General features: G+C 42.9%; 1 protein-coding gene across 1 annotated transcript in view; it reads left to right on the top strand.

Moving 5' to 3' along the window:
* Positions 1-16,456, top strand: part of LOC115178486 (cytochrome P450 3A27-like) — a 28,381-nt gene extending 11,925 nt beyond the window's left edge. Inside the window, exons 7-13 of the mRNA XM_029739699.1 lie at positions 2,484-2,632; positions 2,833-2,960; positions 10,222-10,300; positions 12,314-12,474; positions 13,471-13,697; positions 13,914-14,076; positions 15,355-16,456. Of these exons, the coding sequence (XP_029595559.1) occupies positions 2,484-2,632; positions 2,833-2,960; positions 10,222-10,300; positions 12,314-12,474; positions 13,471-13,697; positions 13,914-14,076; positions 15,355-15,480 (1,033 nt within the window). The 3' untranslated portion in view covers positions 15,481-16,456. The remainder of the gene's footprint in view (positions 1-2,483; positions 2,633-2,832; positions 2,961-10,221; positions 10,301-12,313; positions 12,475-13,470; positions 13,698-13,913; positions 14,077-15,354) is intronic.
* The last annotated feature ends 1,625 nt before the right edge of the window (positions 16,457-18,081 follow it).

Below are 18,081 nucleotides of genomic sequence, written 5' to 3'. Positions count from 1 at the left end.
CAGCGCTCCAAGTGGCTGGGGACTTTAATGCAGGCAAACTTAAATCAGTTTGATCTAATATCTACCAGCATATTACATGTGCAACCGCAGGGCAGGACAGATTACCTGGACGTGTACTCAGAGGATGCACGGAGCAACTGGAAAGTGTCTTTACTGATATTTTCAACCTCTCCCTGACCAAGTCTGTAATACCTGTAATACCTAAATGTTTCAAGCAGACCATCATAGTAAAGGATCATCAAAGCAAAGGTAACCTGCTTACATGACTAGCATACCGCCCCAACAGATCCATAGCACTCACGTCGGTAACCATGAAGTGCTTTGAAAGGCTGGTCATGGCTCACATCAACACCATCATCCCGGAAACCCTACACCCACTCCAATTCACATACCGCCCCAACAGATCCACAGATGATGCAATCTCTATTCCATTCCACACTGCCCTTTCCCACCTGGACAACAGGAACAGGTGTGAAAATGCTGTTCATTGACTACTACTCAGCGTTCAACACCATAGTGCCCGCAAAGTTCATCACTAAGCTAAGGACCCTGGGACTAAACACCTCCCTCTGCAACTGGATCATGGACTTTCTGACGGGCCGCCCCCAAGTCTGCCATGCTGATCGTCAACACGGGGGCCCCTCATGGGTTTGTGCTTAGTCCCCTCCTGTACTCCCAGTTCACCCACGACTGCATGGCCAAGCACGACACCGACACCATCATTAAGTTTGCTGATGACATAACAGTGGTCGGCCTGATCACTGACAACGATGAGACAGCCTATAGGGAGGAGGTCAGAGACCTGTCAGTGTGGTGCCAAGACAACAACATCTCCCTCAATGTGAGCAAGACAAAGTAGCTGATCGTGGACTACAGGTAAAGGAGGACCTAACACGCCCCCATTCACACTGACGGGGCTGTAGTGAAGCGTGTCGAGAGTTTCAAGTTCCTTGGCGTCCAAATGACCAACAAACTAACATGGTCCAAACACACCAAGACAGTCGTGAAGAGGGCACGACAACGCCTTTTGCACCTAAGGAGACTGAAAAGATTTGGTATGGGTCCCCAGATCCTCAAAAGGTTCTACAGCTGCACCATCGAGAGCATCCTGACCGGTTGCATCACCGCCTGCTATGGCAACTGCTCATTATCTGACAGTAAGGAGCTACAGAGCGTAGTGTGTACGGCCTAGTACATCACCGGGGCCAAGCTTCCTGCCATCCAGGACCTATATACAAGGCGGTGTCAGAGTGGGGCAATTGTCTAAGGCACTGCATCACAGTGCTAGCTGTGCCACTCGAGATCCTGGTTCGAGTCCAGGCTCTGCTGCAAGCCAAATTACTGCTGAACAATTAATCAAATGGCCACCCAAACTGTTTACATAATTTTTGCTTTAGTTTATTTAGTAAATATTTTCTTAACTCTGTTTCTTGAATTGCATTCTTGGTTAAGGGCTTGTAAGTAAGCATTTCACAGTAAGTTCTACACCTGCTGTATTCGGCACATGTGACAAATACATTTGATTTGATTTAGTTGTGGTGAGTAGTTGTGGTCAGTAGTTGTGGTCAGTAGTTGTGTGGTTGTGGTCAGTAGATGTGTGGTCAGTAGATGTGTGGTCAGTAGATGTGTGGTCAGTAGTTGTGTGGCTGTGATCAGTAGATGTGTGGTCAGTAGATGTGTGGTCAGTAGTTGTGGTCAGTAGTTGTGTGGCTGTGATCAGTAGGTGTGTGGTTGTGGTCAGTAGCTGTGGTCAGTAGGTGTGTGGTCAGTAGGTGTTTATTTAAGCTTTATTTAACAAGGCAAGTCAGTTAAAAACAAATTGTTATTTACAATGACAGCCTAGGAACAGTGGGTTAACTTGTTCAGGGGCAGAACAACATATGTTTACCTTGTAAGCTTGGGGATTCAATCTAGCAACCTTTCAGTTACTGGCCCAATGCTCTAACCACTAGGCTACCTGGTTGGTGGTCAGTAGTTGTGGTCAGTAGGTGTGGTCAGTGGTTGTGGTCAGTAGTTGTGGTCTGTGGTTGGTGGTCAGTAGTTGTGTGGTTGTGGTCATTAGGGTTAGGGTTAGGGTCAGTAGTTGTGTGGTCAGTAGGTGTGGTCATTATGTGTGGTTGTGGTCAGTAGCTGTGGTCAGTAGGTGTGTGGCCAGTAGTTGTGTGGTCAGTAGTTGTGTGGTCAGTAGGTGTGGTCAGTAGGTGTGGTCAGTAGGTGCGGTCAGTAGGTGTGTGGTCAGTCGTTGTGTGGTCAGTAGTTGTAGTTGGCGGTTGGCGGTTGGTGGTCAGTAGGAGTGGTCAGTAGGTGTGGTCAGTATGTGTGTGGTCAGTAGTTCTTTGGTCAGTTGTTGTTTGGTCAGTAGTTGTGGTCACTAGTTGTGGTCAGTAGTTGTGTGGTCAGTTGTTGTGGTTAGTAGTTGTGCAGTTGTGGTCAGTAGTTGTGTAATTGTGGTCAGTAGTTGTGTAATTGTGGTTGTGTTGCAGGTTCTTTGGGCCCTACAGTATGGACGTGGTCACCAGCACAGCCTTCAGTGTGGACATTGACTCTCTGAACAACCCTTCAGACCCCTTCGTTTCCAACGTCAAGAAAATGGTCAAGTTTGACATGTTCAACCCACTTTTGCTCCTATTCGGTGAGACCACACACACCCAGACACACGGACACAAAGTTGAACTTTTTAATCATATGCAGTTGAACACCTTTCTATAAAACGTTCCTCTCAACCTCTCCTCTTCTCCTCTCCTGTTCTCCCCTCCTCCCCTCCTCCCCTCCTCTCCCCTCCCCTCCTATTCTCCCCTCCTCCCCTCCTCCTCCCCTCCTCTCCTTCTCCAGTGTTGTTTCCCTTCATAGGTCCTATCTTGGAGAAGATGAAGTTTTCTTTCTTTCCATCTGCGGTGACAGACTTCTTTTATGCCTCGCTGGCTAAGATCAAATCTGGACGTGACACTGGGAACTCAACTGTAAACATGTTTTATATTTATATTTGATTGTTATATTGATATTTTCATCTGAACATTTGTATTTATATTGTAATATTCTGTATTTACTTAATATATAACTAAGAAACTATGTAATGTAACTAGTGATGGGGACCAATATGGAACGTCCATATCGATATCATGTCGTAATTTTAAAAAACTATTATTGGGACCCAAATATCTACGTTCATATTAGAATCTTTTGTGTTGGTTGTGATTGAACCAGATCAGTTAGAATCTGTTTGTGTTAGTTGTGATTGGATGAGATCGATTAGAATCTGTTTGTGTTGGTTGTGATTGGACGAGATCCAGTAAAATATGTTTGTCTTGGTTATGATTGGACCAGATCCAGTAGAAACTATTTGTGTTGGTTGTCATTGGACCAGGTCCAGTAGAAACTGTTTGTGTAGGTTGTGATTGGACCAGATCCATTAGAATCTGTTTGTGTTGGTTGTGATTGGACCAGATCCATTAGAATCTGTTTGTGTTGGTTGTGATTGGACCAGATCCAGTAGAATCTGTTTGTGTTGGTTGTGATTGGACCAGATCCATTATAATATGTTTGTGTTGGTTGTGATTGGACCAGATCCATTGTAATATGTTTGTTGGTTGTGATTGGACCAGATCCAGTAGAAACTGTTTGTGTTGGTTGTGATTGGACCAGATCCATTAGAATATGTTTGTGTTTGGGTTGTGATTGGACCAGATCCATTGTAATATGTTTGTTGGTTGTGATTGGACCAGATCCAGTAGAAACTGTTTGTGTTGGTTGTGATTGGACCAGATCCATTAGAATATGTTTGTGTTGGTTGTGATTGGACCAGATCCATTATAATATGTTTGTGTTGGTTGTGATTGGACCAGATCCATTGTAATATGTTTGTTGGTTGTGATTGGACCAGATCCAGTAGAAACTGTTTGTGTTGTTTGTGATTGGACCAGATCAATTAGAATCGGTTTGTGTTTTGCATTTTTTGTATTTTGTATTTTTATTAAGATCCACATGGGGAGGCAGGTAGCCTAGTGGTTAGAGTGTTGCACAAGAAACTGAAAGGTTGCAAGTTTGAATCCCTGAGCTGACAAGGCAAAAATCTGTCATTCTGCCCCTGAACAAGGCAGTTAACCCAATGTTCCACGGCCGTCATTGAAAATTAGAATTTGTTCTTAACCTGTCTGGGCTAGGGGGCAGTATTTTCACTGCCGGATGAAAAACATACCCAATTTAAACAGGTAACTACTCTGGCCCAGAAACTAGAATATGCATATTATTAGTAGATTTGAATAGAAAACACTGAAGTTTCTAAAACTGTTTGAATGGTGTCTGTAAGTAAAGCGGAACTCATATGGCAGGCAAAAACCTGAGAAAATTCCAAGCAGGAAGTGGAAAGTCTGAGAATTGTAGTTCTTCTTTTGATTCTCTATTGAAGCTCCAGTGTCTGTGGGGTGACGTTGCACTTCCTAAGGCTTCCATTGGCTGTCTAAAGCCTTCAGAAAGTGGTTTGAGCATTTTCCTGTCACTGGGCAGATAATAGGAGCTCAGTTTCTGAATGGTCTGCCTGGCAACAAAGGGATTGCATATGCTCGGTCCCGCGAGCATGCTCCTCCTTCTTTTTCTTCTTGAAGGAATACGCTATTGTCCGGTTGGAATATTCTCGCAATTTTACGTTAAAAATACCATAAAGATTGATTTTAAACAGCATTTGATATGCTTCTAAGTACGGTAATGGAACATTTTGACTTATTGTCTCTCGTTCCGCACTCGCGCGTTACCCTTTGGATAGTGACCTGAACGCACGAACAAAACGGAGGTATTTGTACATAAATATGGATTATTTCGAACAAAAACAACATTTCTTGTGGAAGTAGCAGTCCTGGGAGTGCATTCTGACGAAGATCAGCAAAGGTAAGAGAATATTTCTAATACTAATTCTGAGTTTAGGTTGCCCCGAACTTGGCGGGTGTCTGAATAGCTCACCGTGATGGCTGAGCTATGTACTCAGAATATTGAAAAATGTGCTTTCTCCGTAAAGCTATTTTAAAATCTGACACAGCGTTTGCATCCAGGGGTAGTCTATCTTTAATTCTTAAAATAATTGTTATATATTTTGTCAACGTTTATGATGAGTAAATTGATGTGCACATTCACCGGACGTTTTGGTGGGAATACTTTTTCTGAACATCACGCTCCAATGTAAAATGCTGTTTTTGGATATAAATATGAACTTTATCGTATAAAACATACATGTATTGTGTAATATAATGTCCTAGGAGTGTCATCTGATTAAGATCATCAAAGGTTAGTGCTTCATTTAGCTGTGTTTTGGGTTTTATTGACACATGTCCTTGCTAGGAAAATGGCTGTGTGATTATATTTGTCTATGTACTCTCCTAACATAATCTAATGTTTTGCTTTCGCTGTAAAGCCTTTTTGAAATCGGACAATGTGGTTAGATTAACGAGAAGTTTATCTTTAAAATGGTGTAAAATAGTTGTATGTTTGAGAAAGTTGAATTATGAAATTTTGTTGTTTTTGAATTTTCCGCCATGATATTTCACTGGCTGTGTTCCGCAGATGGGACTCTTGCGTCCCACCTAGCCCATAGAAGTTAACTGACTTGCCTAATAAATAAAATAATTAGCTGTTGTGAAAGCAGCAGCTGCTCTTCCTGGGGTCCACATAATACAGAACATCATTAGACAAGAACAGCTTGAGGACGTATTTTATTAGGATCCCCTCTAGCTGTTGCGAAAGCAGCAGCTACTCTTCCTGGGGTCCACACAAAACATGAAACATAATACAGAACATCATGAGTCAAGGACAGAACTACATACATTTTAAAAACGCACACGTAGCCTACATATCAATGCATGCACACAAACTATCTAGGTCAAATAGGGGAGAGGTGTTGCTTTATCTGTTTTTTTAATCCAGGTTTGCTGTTTAGAGCAATAGGAGATGGAAGGAAGTTCCATGCAGTAATGGCTCTATATAATACTGTACGTTTTCTTGAATTTGTTCTGGATTCGGGGACTATGAAAAGACCCCTGGTGGCATGTCTGGTGGGATAAGTGTGTGTCAGAGCTGTGTGTAAGTTGACTATGCGAACAATTTGGGATTTTCAACACAATGTTTCTAATAAAAAGTGATGCAGTCTCCTCAACTCTTAGCCAAGAGAGACTGGCATGCATAGTATTAATATTAGCCATCTGATTAAAATTAGAGCAAAACGTGTCGCTCTGTTCTGGGCCAGCTGCAGCTTATTAGGTTTTTCCTTGCAGCACTGGACCACACGACTGGACCATAATCAAGATTATACAAAACTAGAGCATGCAGAACTTGCTTTTTGGAGGGTGGTGTCAAAAAAGCGGAGCATCTCTTTATTACGGGTAGACCTCTACCCATCTTTTTATTTTTATTTTTTATTTCACCTTTATTTAAAACCAGGTGCTGCTCATAAAAAAAGCTAGCTAGCTCATGGATGCAAACAATGTTCATCCCCAAAAACATAGCAAAACGACAATCTGTTTCAGTAGCTATAATGTTAGCTTGCTAACTATATAGCTAGGTGTCATCATCTAAAATAACTTAAAATTTGTATTTTTTTATTTATTTTAATTTTATTTTATTTCACCTTTATTTAACCAGGTAGGCTAGTTGAGAACAAGTTCTCATTTACAACTGCGACCTGGCCAACATAAAGCAAAGCAGTGCGACAGAAACAACAACACAGAGTTACACATGGGATAAACAAGTGTACAGTCAATAACACAATACAAAAAAAGAAAGTCTATATACAATGTGTGCAAATGGCATGAGGAGGTAAGGCAATAAATAGGCCAGAGTAGCAAAGTAATTACAATTTAGCAGATTAACACTGGAGTGATAGATGTGCAGATGATGATGAGCAGATGATGGTGTATAAGTAGTGATACTGGTGTGCAAAAGAGCAGCAAAGTAAATTAAAACAATACGGGGATGAGGTAGGTAGATTGGGTGGGCTATTTACAGATGGACTATGTACAGCTGCAGCGATTGGTTAGCTGCTCAGATAGCTGATGTTTAAAGTTAGTAAGGGAAAAGTAAGTCTCCAGCTTCAGCGATTTTTGCAATTCGTTCCAGTCACTGGCAGCAGAGAACTGGATGGAAAGGTGGCTAACGTTGGTGTTGGCTTTGGTGATGACGAGTGAGATAGATATACTGTCACGTCTTTCAAGGAGCAGGAAACGGGTGAGTCAGGTGCAGGAGACAAAAGGTCCGTAGAAAAAGATTTAATTAAGTCTAGAGTGAATACAACGATTAGGCAGGGTGCAAAACACAAGCAGGAGGTCAAACAGCTCCAAAACTCAAAATACACGGGACGCAGCCTGGCAACCCTAATGCCTAATATCAGCGTCGTGTAAATCAAACACATAGGAAAAATAAATCCAGCCCTAAACCCAAAACGTAACACGAAACAATCCCGCACAACTCCAAACAAGAAACTGACAAACTAAATACCCTCCCACTAATTACAAACAAGAAACAGGTGCGCACGAAACAGACATAACTAACAGACATATGAAACATGGATCGGTGGCAGCTAGTAGGCTGGCGACGACAACCGCTGAGCGCCGCACGACCGGGGAGTGGTGCCACCTTCTGTGGACGTTGTGACATATACCTGCTGGAGTGCGTGCAACGGGTGGGTGTTGTTATTGTGACCAGTGAGCTGAGATAAGGCGGAGCTTTACCTAGCATAGACTTATAGATAACCTGGAGCCAGTGGGTCTGGTGACGAATATGTAGCGAGGGCCAGCCGACTAGTGCATACACGTCGCAGTGGTGAGTGGTACATGGGGCTTTGGTAACAAAACGGATGGCACTGTGATAGACTACATCCAATTTGCTGAGTAGAGCATTGAAAGCTATTTTGTAGATGACATCGCCGAAGTCGAGGATCGGTAGGATAGTCAGTTTTACTAGGGTAAGTTTGGCGGCGTGAGTGAAGGAGGCTTTGTTGAGAAATAGACAGCCGATTCTAGATTTGATTTTGGATTGGAGATGTTTGATATGAGTTTGGAAGGAGAGTTTACAGTCTAGCCAGATACTTAGGTATTTGTAGTTGTTCACGTATTTTAGGTCAGAACCGTCCAGAGCAGTGATGCTAGTCTGGCAGGCGGGTGCAGGCAGCAAACGGTTGAAAAGCATATATTTGGTATTACTAGCGTTTAAGAGCAGTTGGAGGCCACGGAAGGAGTGTTGTATGGCATTGAAGCTCGTTTGGGGATAGAATCCCACTGACGGGATTGCTAGCATGGCGGGAAATTCAAAACATCAAAAATCAAATAATTTCTATTTCTCAAACAATCAACTATTTTACGCCATTTAAAAGATAAACATCTCCTTAATCGAACCACATTGTCCGATTTCAAAGCAGCTTTACGGCGAAAGCATAAAGTTAGATTATGTTAGGAGAGTACATAGCCAAAAAAGTACACACATCCATTTTCAATTCAAGGACAGAAAACCAGCTAAAATGATGCACTAACCTTTGACAATCTTCATCAGATGACACTCCTAGGACATTATGTTAGACAATACATGCATTTTTGTTCTATCAAGTTCATATTTATATCCAAAAACAGCATTTTACATCGGCGTGTGTCGTTGAGAAAATGTGTCTCCCCCAAAACTGCCAGTGAATTTACAAAAAATACTCATCATAAAACGTGGATAGAATATTAAACTGTTATTCAAAGAATTATAGATTAACATCTCCTGAATGCAACCGCATTGACAGATTTCAAAATAACTTTACTGGGAAAGCATACTTTGCAATAATCTGAGTACTCTGGTCAGAAAAATACACTACGCAATACAGATAGCTGCCATGTTGGAATCATCTAAAATCATAAATAGCATTAGAAATATTCCCTTACTTTTAATAATCTTCATCAGAAGGCACTTCCAGGAATCTCAGGTCCACAACAAATGTTGTTTTTTTCGATGAAGTTCATAATTTATGTCCAAATAACTCCATGTTGTTCCGTGTTGTTAGCGCGTTCGGTAGGCTACTCAAAATGTAGGGCGCGGGAAGGAAAAGTCACGACGAAAAGTTTAAAAAAAAAATCTATTTACGTTCGTTCAAACATGTCAAACGTTGTTTAGCATCAATCTTTTGGGCCATTTTTAACGTGAAACAACAGTTATATTTCAACCGGACCTCTCCTGTGTCTTGAAAGACGTTTTGAAAAAGGTCTCACCTCACATGAACGCGCATGAGTGCGCAATAATGAAGTGACGACATCCCAGGGACATCAACTTCCCTTCCTTCTCATCCGGTCTCTGTTCATCATGGACGCTTCAAACAACTTTAGAAAGATTGTTGACATCTAGTGGAAGTCATAGGAAGTGCAAAATGAATCCTTTGTCACTGTGTGTTTTATTGGCAATGACTTGAAAATAGTACAGCCACAAAATGTTCATTTCCTGCTTGTATTTGTTCTCAGGTTTTTGCCTGCCATATGAGTTCTGTTATACTTAGAGACACCATTCAAACAGTTTTAGAAACTTCAGAGTGTTTTCTATCTATAATATGCATATTCTATTTTCTGGGCCGGAGTAGTAACCTGTTTAAATTGGGTACGTTTTTCATCCGGCCATGAAAATACTGCCCCCTAGCCCCAACAGGTTTTAACACAGTGTCCAAAGAAGGGCCAGATGTATACAGAATGGTGTCGTCTGCGTGGAGGTGGATCAGGGAATCACCCACAGCAAGAGCGACATTGTTGATATATACAGAGAAAAGAGTCAGCCAGAGATCTGAACCCTGTGGTACCCCCATAGAGACTGCCAGAGGTCCGGACAACAGGCCCTCCGATTTGACAAACAACTCTGTCTGAGAAGTAGTTTGTGAACCAGATCCATTAGAATATGTTTGTGTTGGTTGTGATTGGAACAGACCCAATAGAATCTGTTTGTGTTGGTTGTGATTGGAACAGACCCATTAGAATCTGTTTGTGTTGGTTGTGATAGGAACAGATCCATTAGAATCTGTTTGTGTTGGTTGTGATTGGACCAGATCCAGAAGAATCTGTTCATGTTGGTTGTGATTGGACCAGATCCAGAAGAATCTGTTCATGTTGGTTGTGATTGGACCAGATCCAGTAGAATCTGTTCATGTTGGTTGTGATTGGACCAGATCCAGTAGAATCTGTTTGTGTTGGCTGTGATTGGACATATTTGACCTAATTTCATTCGCAGAGTCGGGTGGATTTCTTACAACTGATGATCGACTCTCAAAAAGGCAACGACACAAAGACAGGGCAGGAACAGACAAAAGGTACCTGCCGAACAAACACCTAAAAACTATTGTTACAAACACACACCTGGAAACTATTTTTACAAACACACACCTGTAAACTACTGTTACAAACACACACATGTAAACTACTGTTACCAACACACCTGAAAACTACTGTTTAAAACACACATTTTACAAACACACACCTGTTACCAACACACACCTGTAAACAACTGTTGCTAACACACACCTGTTACAAACACACACCTGTAAACTACTGTTACAAACACACACCTGTAATCTACTGTTACAAACACACACCTGTAAACTACTGTTTCAAACACACACCTCTTACAAACACACACCTGTTAAAAACACACACCTATAAACTACTGTTACAAACACACACCTGTTAACTGCTGTTACAAACACACACCTGTTACAATCACACACATAAACTACAGTTTCAAACACCCACCTGTTACTAACACACACCTGTAAACTACTGCTACCATCACACACCTGTTACAAACACACACCTTTCCAACTTAATTGAGGAAAATAAGAACAATCCTGTCACGTCCTGACCAATATAAGTTGTTATTTTCTATGGTAGAGTGGTCAGGGCATGACAGGGGGTGTTTATGTGTTTGTTCTTTGTCTTCTATTTCTATGTTGGATTTCTAGTTTGTCTATTTCTAGATGGGGTTTATTGGGTTGACCTTCAATTGGAGGCAGCTGTTCCTCGTTGCCTCTAATTGGAGTTCATATTTAGTAGGGGTGTTTTTTTCCTATGGTTTGTGGGTAGTTGTTTCCTGTTTAGTGTATGTTCACCTGACAGAACTGTTGACGGTCGTTTTAGTTATTTTGTTATAGTGTTTCATTGAAGTTAAATATGAGCACTTCACACGTCCCTTTGGTCCCCTTTGTACGACCCACGTTACAAATCCGAAATGTATTTTGATACTGTCGCAAAGCTAACTAAAAAGCAGCATTCCCCAAGAGAGGATGGCTTTCACTTCAGTAGTAATAAATTCATGAACTTCTTTGAGGAAAATATCATGATCATTACAAAGGAAATTACGGACTCCTCTCTAAATCTGCGTATTCCTCCAAAGCTCAGTTGTCCTGAGTCTGCACAACTCTGCCAGGACCTAGAATCAAGGGAGACACTCAAGTGTTTCACTACTATATCTCTTGACACAATGATGAAAATAATCATGGCCTCTAAACCTTCAAGCTGCATCCTGGACCCTATTCCAACTAAACTACTGAAAGAGCTGCTTCCTGTGCTTGGCCCTCCTATTTTGAACATAATAAACGGCTCTCTATCCACCGGATGTGTACCAAACTCAACAAAAGTGGCAGTAATAAAGCCTCTGTTGAAAAAGCCAAACCTTGACCCAGAAAATATAAAAAACTATCGGCCTATATCAAATCTTCCATTCCTCTCAAAAAAAATTGAAAAAGCTGTTGCGTAGCAACTCACTGCCTTCCTGAAGACAAACAATGTATATGAAATGCTTCAGTCTGGTTTTAGACCCGATCATAGCACTGAGATTGCACTTGTGAAGGTGGTAAATGACCTTTTAATGGCGTCAGACAGAGGCTCTGGATCTGTCCTCGTGCTCCTAGACCTTAGTGCTGCTTTGACACCATCGATCACCACATTCTTTTGGAGAGATTGGAAACCCAAATTGGTCTACACGGACAAGTTCTGGCCTGGTTTAGATCTTATCTGTCGGAAAGATATCAGTTTGTCTCTGTGAATGGTTTGTCCTCTGACAAATCAAATGTAAATGTTGGTGTTCCTCAAGGTTCCGTTTTAGGACCACTATTGTTTTCACTATATATTTTACATCTTGGGGATGTCATTCGAAAACATAATGTTAACTTTCACTGCTATGCGGATGACACACAGCTGTACATTTCAATGAAACATGGTGAAGCCCCAAAATTGCCCTCGCTGGAATCCTGTGTTTCAGACATAAGGAAGTGGATGGCTGCAAACTTTCTACTTCTAAACTCCTCTCCTCTCCTCTCCCTCCACAGGACTGACTGATCATGAGATCTTGTCTCAAGCCATGATCTTCATCTTCGGTGGCTACGAGACCAGCAGCACTACTATGAGTTTCCTGGCCTATAACCTGGCATCCAATCCCCACACCATGACCAAACTGCAGGAGGAGATAGATACTGTGTTCCCCAACAAGGTAACCCCCACACCATGACCAAACTGCAGGAGGAGATAGATACTGTGTTCCCCAACAAGGTAACCCCCACACCGTGACCAAACTGCAGGAGGAGATAGATACTGTGTTCCCCAACAAGGTAACCCCCACACCATGACCAAACTGCAGGAGCAGATAGATACTGTGTTCCCCCACAAGGTAACCCCCATACCATGACCAAACTGCAGGAGGAGATAGATACTGTGTTCCCCAACAAGGTAACCCCCACACCATGACCAAACTGCAGGAGGAGATAGATACTGTGTTCCCCAACAAGGTAACCCCCACACCATGACCAAACTGCAGGAGGAGGTAGATACTGTGTTCCCCAACAAGGTAACCCCCACACCATGACCAAACTGCAGGTTGAGATAGGTACTGTGTTCCCCAACAAGGTAACCCCCACACCATGACCAAACTGCAGGAGGAGATAGATACTGTGTTTCCCAACAAGGTAAACCCCACACCATGACCAAACTGCAGGAGGAGATAGATACTGTGTTCCCCAACAAGGTAACCCCCACACCATGACCAAACTGCAGGAGGAGATAGATACTGTGTGGGTGCCAGTTATGCCAGATGTGGTGAGGTACTGATGTGTGTGTAACCCCTGTGCCAGATGTGGTGAGGTACTGATTTGTATGTAACCCCGGTGCCAGATGTGGTGAGGTACTGATGTGTATGTAACCCTGGTGCCAGATGTGGTGAGGTACTGATTTGTATGTAACCCCGGTGTCAGATGTGGTGAGGTACTGATGTGTGTGTAACCCCGGTGCCAGATGTGGTGAGGTACTGATTTGTATGTAACCCTGGTGCCAGATGTGGTGAGGTACTGATTTGTATGTAACCCTGGTGCCAGATGTGGTGAGGTACTGATTTGTATGTGACCCCGGTGCCAGATGTGGTGAGGTACTGATGTGTATGTAACCCTGGTGCCAGATGTGGTGAGGTACTGATTTGTATGTAACCCTGGTGCAGGCTCCAATCCAGTACGAAGCTCTGATGCAGATGGACTATTTGGACTGTGTGTTGAATGAGTCTCTGAGACTGTATCCCGTCATGCTGCGACTGGAGAGGGTCGCCAAGAAGACGGTGGAGATCAACGGCATCGTCATCCCCAAAGACTGCGTTGTCCTGGTTCCCACGTGGACCCTCCACCGTGACCCAGAGATCTGGTCAGACCCTGAGGAGTTCAAACCAGAGAGGTACTGGACCGCACCGTAACCACAATCTAACCATAACACAACCTTAACACAACCACAGTACAACCATAACACAACCACAATCCAACCATACCACAACCTTAATACAACCACAGCACAACCACAAATCAACTACAATACAATGTGTAATGTGTCTGAACCACAACCACAAATCAACTACAATACAATGTGTAATGTGTCTGCCCTCTCCCTGTCCAGGTTCAGTAAGGACAACAAGGAGTCTATTGATCCGTACACGTACATGCCGTTTGGGGCGGGGCCCAGGAACTGTATCGGGATGCGTTTCGCCCTGATCATGATCAAACTGGCCATGGTCGAGATCCTCCAGAGTTTCACTTTCTCCGTCTGTGATGAGACCGAGGTGAGACGCTCACCTGAGCAGACAGAATATGACATCATCAAACATTTTATATGACATCATCAAACATTTTAACATGGTCAGCACCTGTTTTAACAAGGTCAGCACCTGTTTTAACATGGTCACCACCTGTTTTAACAAGGACCTGTTTTAACATGGTCACCACCTGTTTTAACATGGTCAGCACCTGTTTTAACATGGTCACCACCTGTTTTAGCATGGACCTGTTTTAACATGGTCACCACCTGTTTTAACATGGTCAGCACCTGTTTTAACCTGCTCCCCACCTGTTTTAACATGGACCTGTTTTAACATGGTCACCACCTGTTTTAGAATGGTCAGCACCTGTTTTATCAAGGTCACCACCTGTTTTAACATGGTCACCACCTGTTATATGGTCACCACCTGTTTTAGAATGGTCAGCACCTGTTTTAACATGGTCAACTCCTGTTTTAGCATGGTAACCACCTGTTTTAACATGGTCACCACCTCTTTTAACATGGTCACCACCTGTTTTGACATGGTCACCACCTGTTTTAACATGGTCACCACCTGCTTTAACAGTGTCAGTACCTGTTTTAACATGGACCTGTTTTAACATGGTAAGCACCTGTTTTAACATGGACCTGGTTTAACATGGTCAGCACCTGTTTTAACATGGTCAACTCCTGTTTTAGCATGGTAACCACCTGATTTAACATGGTCACCACCTGTTTCAACATGGTCACAACCTGTTTGCACATGGACCTGTTTTAACATGGCCACCACCTGTTTCATCATGGACCTGTTTTAGCATTGTCACCACTTGTTTTAACATGGTCAGCACCTGTTTTAACATGGACCTGTTTTAACATGGTCATCACCTGTTTTAACATGGTCCCACCAGTTTTTTTGTTAGGTAAGTATTTAATGGTTCAGGTTAGGACTGAGGCAGGCGAATCTGGCCCTAGATCTGTGGTTAAGACTGGGGAGGGTTATGTAACAGGAGTTATCAAATGAAATTGTACCTGAACTGACAGGAAGTCCAAAGATTACCCCAATGCAACACGCGCAATTCACACAACCACATAGCATGTACACACACACACACACACACACACACACACACACACACACACACACACACACACACACACACACACACACACACACACACACACACACACACACACACACAACACACACACTGTTGGAGATGAATAACCAGGGTTATGTCATGTTATTTTCTATATATCCTGTTGGAAATGCACAACCAGGGTTATGTTCTGTTATTCTCTATAGATTCCTTTGGAGATGGACATCCAGGGTATGCTGATGCCCAAACGACCAATAAAACTGAGGCTGGAGCCCCGTAGCAAAACCCCTAGCAACACCAGCACCACCTCTCTGAAGAGTTCAACATCGTGACCAAATGCAGGAGCACCCTATCCTACCCTAGAGTACCATAATCTACCCTACAGCACCCTACCCTACCCTAGAGAACCCTACCCTGGAGCACCCTACCCTATCCTACAGCACACTACCCTACCCTAAAGGACCCTACCCTGGAGGACCCTACCCTACCCTAAAGTACCCTAAATACCCTACCGTGGAGGACACTACCCTACAGCACCCTACCCTAACACACAGCACTCAACCCTACCCTAGAGCACCCTACCCTATCTATCTATCTATATATCTATCTATCTATCGGCTACTGAATGTTCAGTCCTTACCCTAACCCTGCTATAGGCTACTGAATATTCAGTCCTTACCCTGCTTTAGGCTACTGAATATTCAGTCCTGACCCTGCTATAGGCTACTGAATATTCAGTACTTACCCTAACCCTGCTATAGGCTACTGAATATTCAGTCCTTACCCTGCTATATGCTACTGAATATTCAGGCTGGGATTCAATAGGCTACTTAATATAACATGATAATAAGACTGAATTTGCGATAAATGTATGATTTCAGTTCAATCAGAAATGACCTTTTAATGGCACATAGCTGACAAACTGCTGGGATTGAATCCTGGTCTCAGTCTCATGCTTGGTTTGAGTAGGACTCAGAAACCCATGTCCACCAGATAAAAGAAAGATAGTAATACTATGGATGCATTATGGGTACATGTCTTGTTAAAGTTAGACACCAGGAGGTATTAAATCCATGGCATGATGTCATGTCTGGATCCTGCACACTACTGGCTGGTGGCTGGAATTCTCCTAGAATGTAGAACTCTAGCTGGTGTTCTCTAGGACTGTACTCTCATTCTGTTCCTCTGGGTGTTCTGCTGTCCAGTCATTCCAAAATAGAATCTTTACTGTCTGTTGAGATGATCCCTGTAGCTGCTTTGCTTTAACTTTAATCATCACAAACCAATAAAAGTCATCACACTAATGAACAAGGTTGTCTGTGTATTTATTAACATTCATAAGACAAAACTTTATAGATGATAGTGTACTGTAGGTATATTGGTTGAAGCTCAGTGTTAAATTCAAATCTCTTTACCATCATCATCTAAACCAATCTCTAAGAAAATTCACAAGTCAACTTGATTGGAGGCACACAACAAACGCACACTTTTTTGTTTACTACATGAGTCCATATGTGTTATTTCATAGCTTTGATGTCTTCGCTATTATTCTACAATGTAGAAAATAGTAAAGATAAAGAAAACCTCTGGAATGAGTAGGTGTGTCCAATCTTTTGACTGGTACAGTACAGTTGAAGTGGGAAGTTTACATACACTTATGTTGGAGTCATTAAAACTCAACCACTCCACAAATTTCTTGTTGACAAACTATAGTTTTGGCAAGTCGGTTAGGACATCTACTTTGTGAATGACACAAGTAATTTTTCCAACAATTGTTTACAGACAGATTATTTCACTTATAATTCACTGTATCACAATTCCAGTGGGTCAGAAGTTTACATACACTAAGTTGACTGTTCCTTTAAACAGCTTGGAAAATTCCAGAAAAGGATGTCATGGCTTTAGAAGCTTCTGATAGGCTAATTGACATCATTTGTGTCACGTCCTGACCAAAGTAAGAGGTTATTTTCTATGGTAGAGTAGGTCAGGGCGTGACAGGGGGTGTTTTGTGTTTTTCTATGTTTTGTATTTCTATGTTTAAGTTCTAGTTTTCCTATTCTGTTGTTTTTTTGGGGTTGATCTCCAATTGGAGGCAGCTGGTCCTCGTTGTCTCTAATTGGAGATCATATTTAAGTAGGGGTTTTTCTTCCTGGGTTTTTGTGGGTTATTATATTTTGAGTAGTGTTTGTTTCTCTCTGCGTCACGGTTTGTTGTTTTGTCATTTCAGTTATTTATGTTTTGCAAAGTTTTACGGATTAAATAAAATGTGGAACTACAACCACGCTGCACTTTGGTCTGCTCCTTTAGACAACCGTGACAGAATAACCCACCACAAAAGGACCAAGCAGCGTGGAAAGGAATGGACCTGGGAAGAGATTCTGGACGGTAAAGGAACCGGGAGGCAGGCTGGGGGATATTGCCGCCCAAGGGAGGAGATTGAGGCAGCTAAAGCAGAGCGGCGTTATTATGAGGCGCTGTACCAACCACGAAGCAAGTGCGAGAAACAGCCAGGTTGGAGAGTCAGGTTGGAGACCTGAGCCAACTCCCCGTGCTTACTGTGGGGAGCGAGTGATCGAGCAATCACCATGTTATGCTGAGATACGCACTGTGTCGCCAGTGCGCAGCTACAGCCTGGTGCGCTCGATGTAAGCTCCTCACAGGTGTCGTGCAAGAGTTGGCAATCAGCCAGGAAGGAGTATGCCTGCTCGGCGTTCCTAATCTCTAGTGTGTCTTCTCGGCCCAGGTTATCCTGCGCCAGCTCTACGCACGGTACCCCCAGTTCGCCAACACAAACCTGTGCGACCTGTCACAATGCCTCGCACTTGTCGAGCTACTGAGGTTATCCAGCCAGGATGGGTTGTGCCAGCCATAAACTCCAGACCTCCAGTGCGCCTCCACGGCCCAGTATACCCTGTGCCTGCTCTGCGCACCCG

This window comes from Salmo trutta, chromosome 38 (genome assembly GCF_901001165.1).
Source record: "Salmo trutta chromosome 38, fSalTru1.1, whole genome shotgun sequence".
NCBI lineage: Eukaryota > Metazoa > Chordata > Actinopteri > Salmoniformes > Salmonidae > Salmo > Salmo trutta.
The sequence above is the reverse complement of the archived record's forward strand: the minus strand, read 5'-3'. Positions and strand labels throughout refer to the sequence as shown.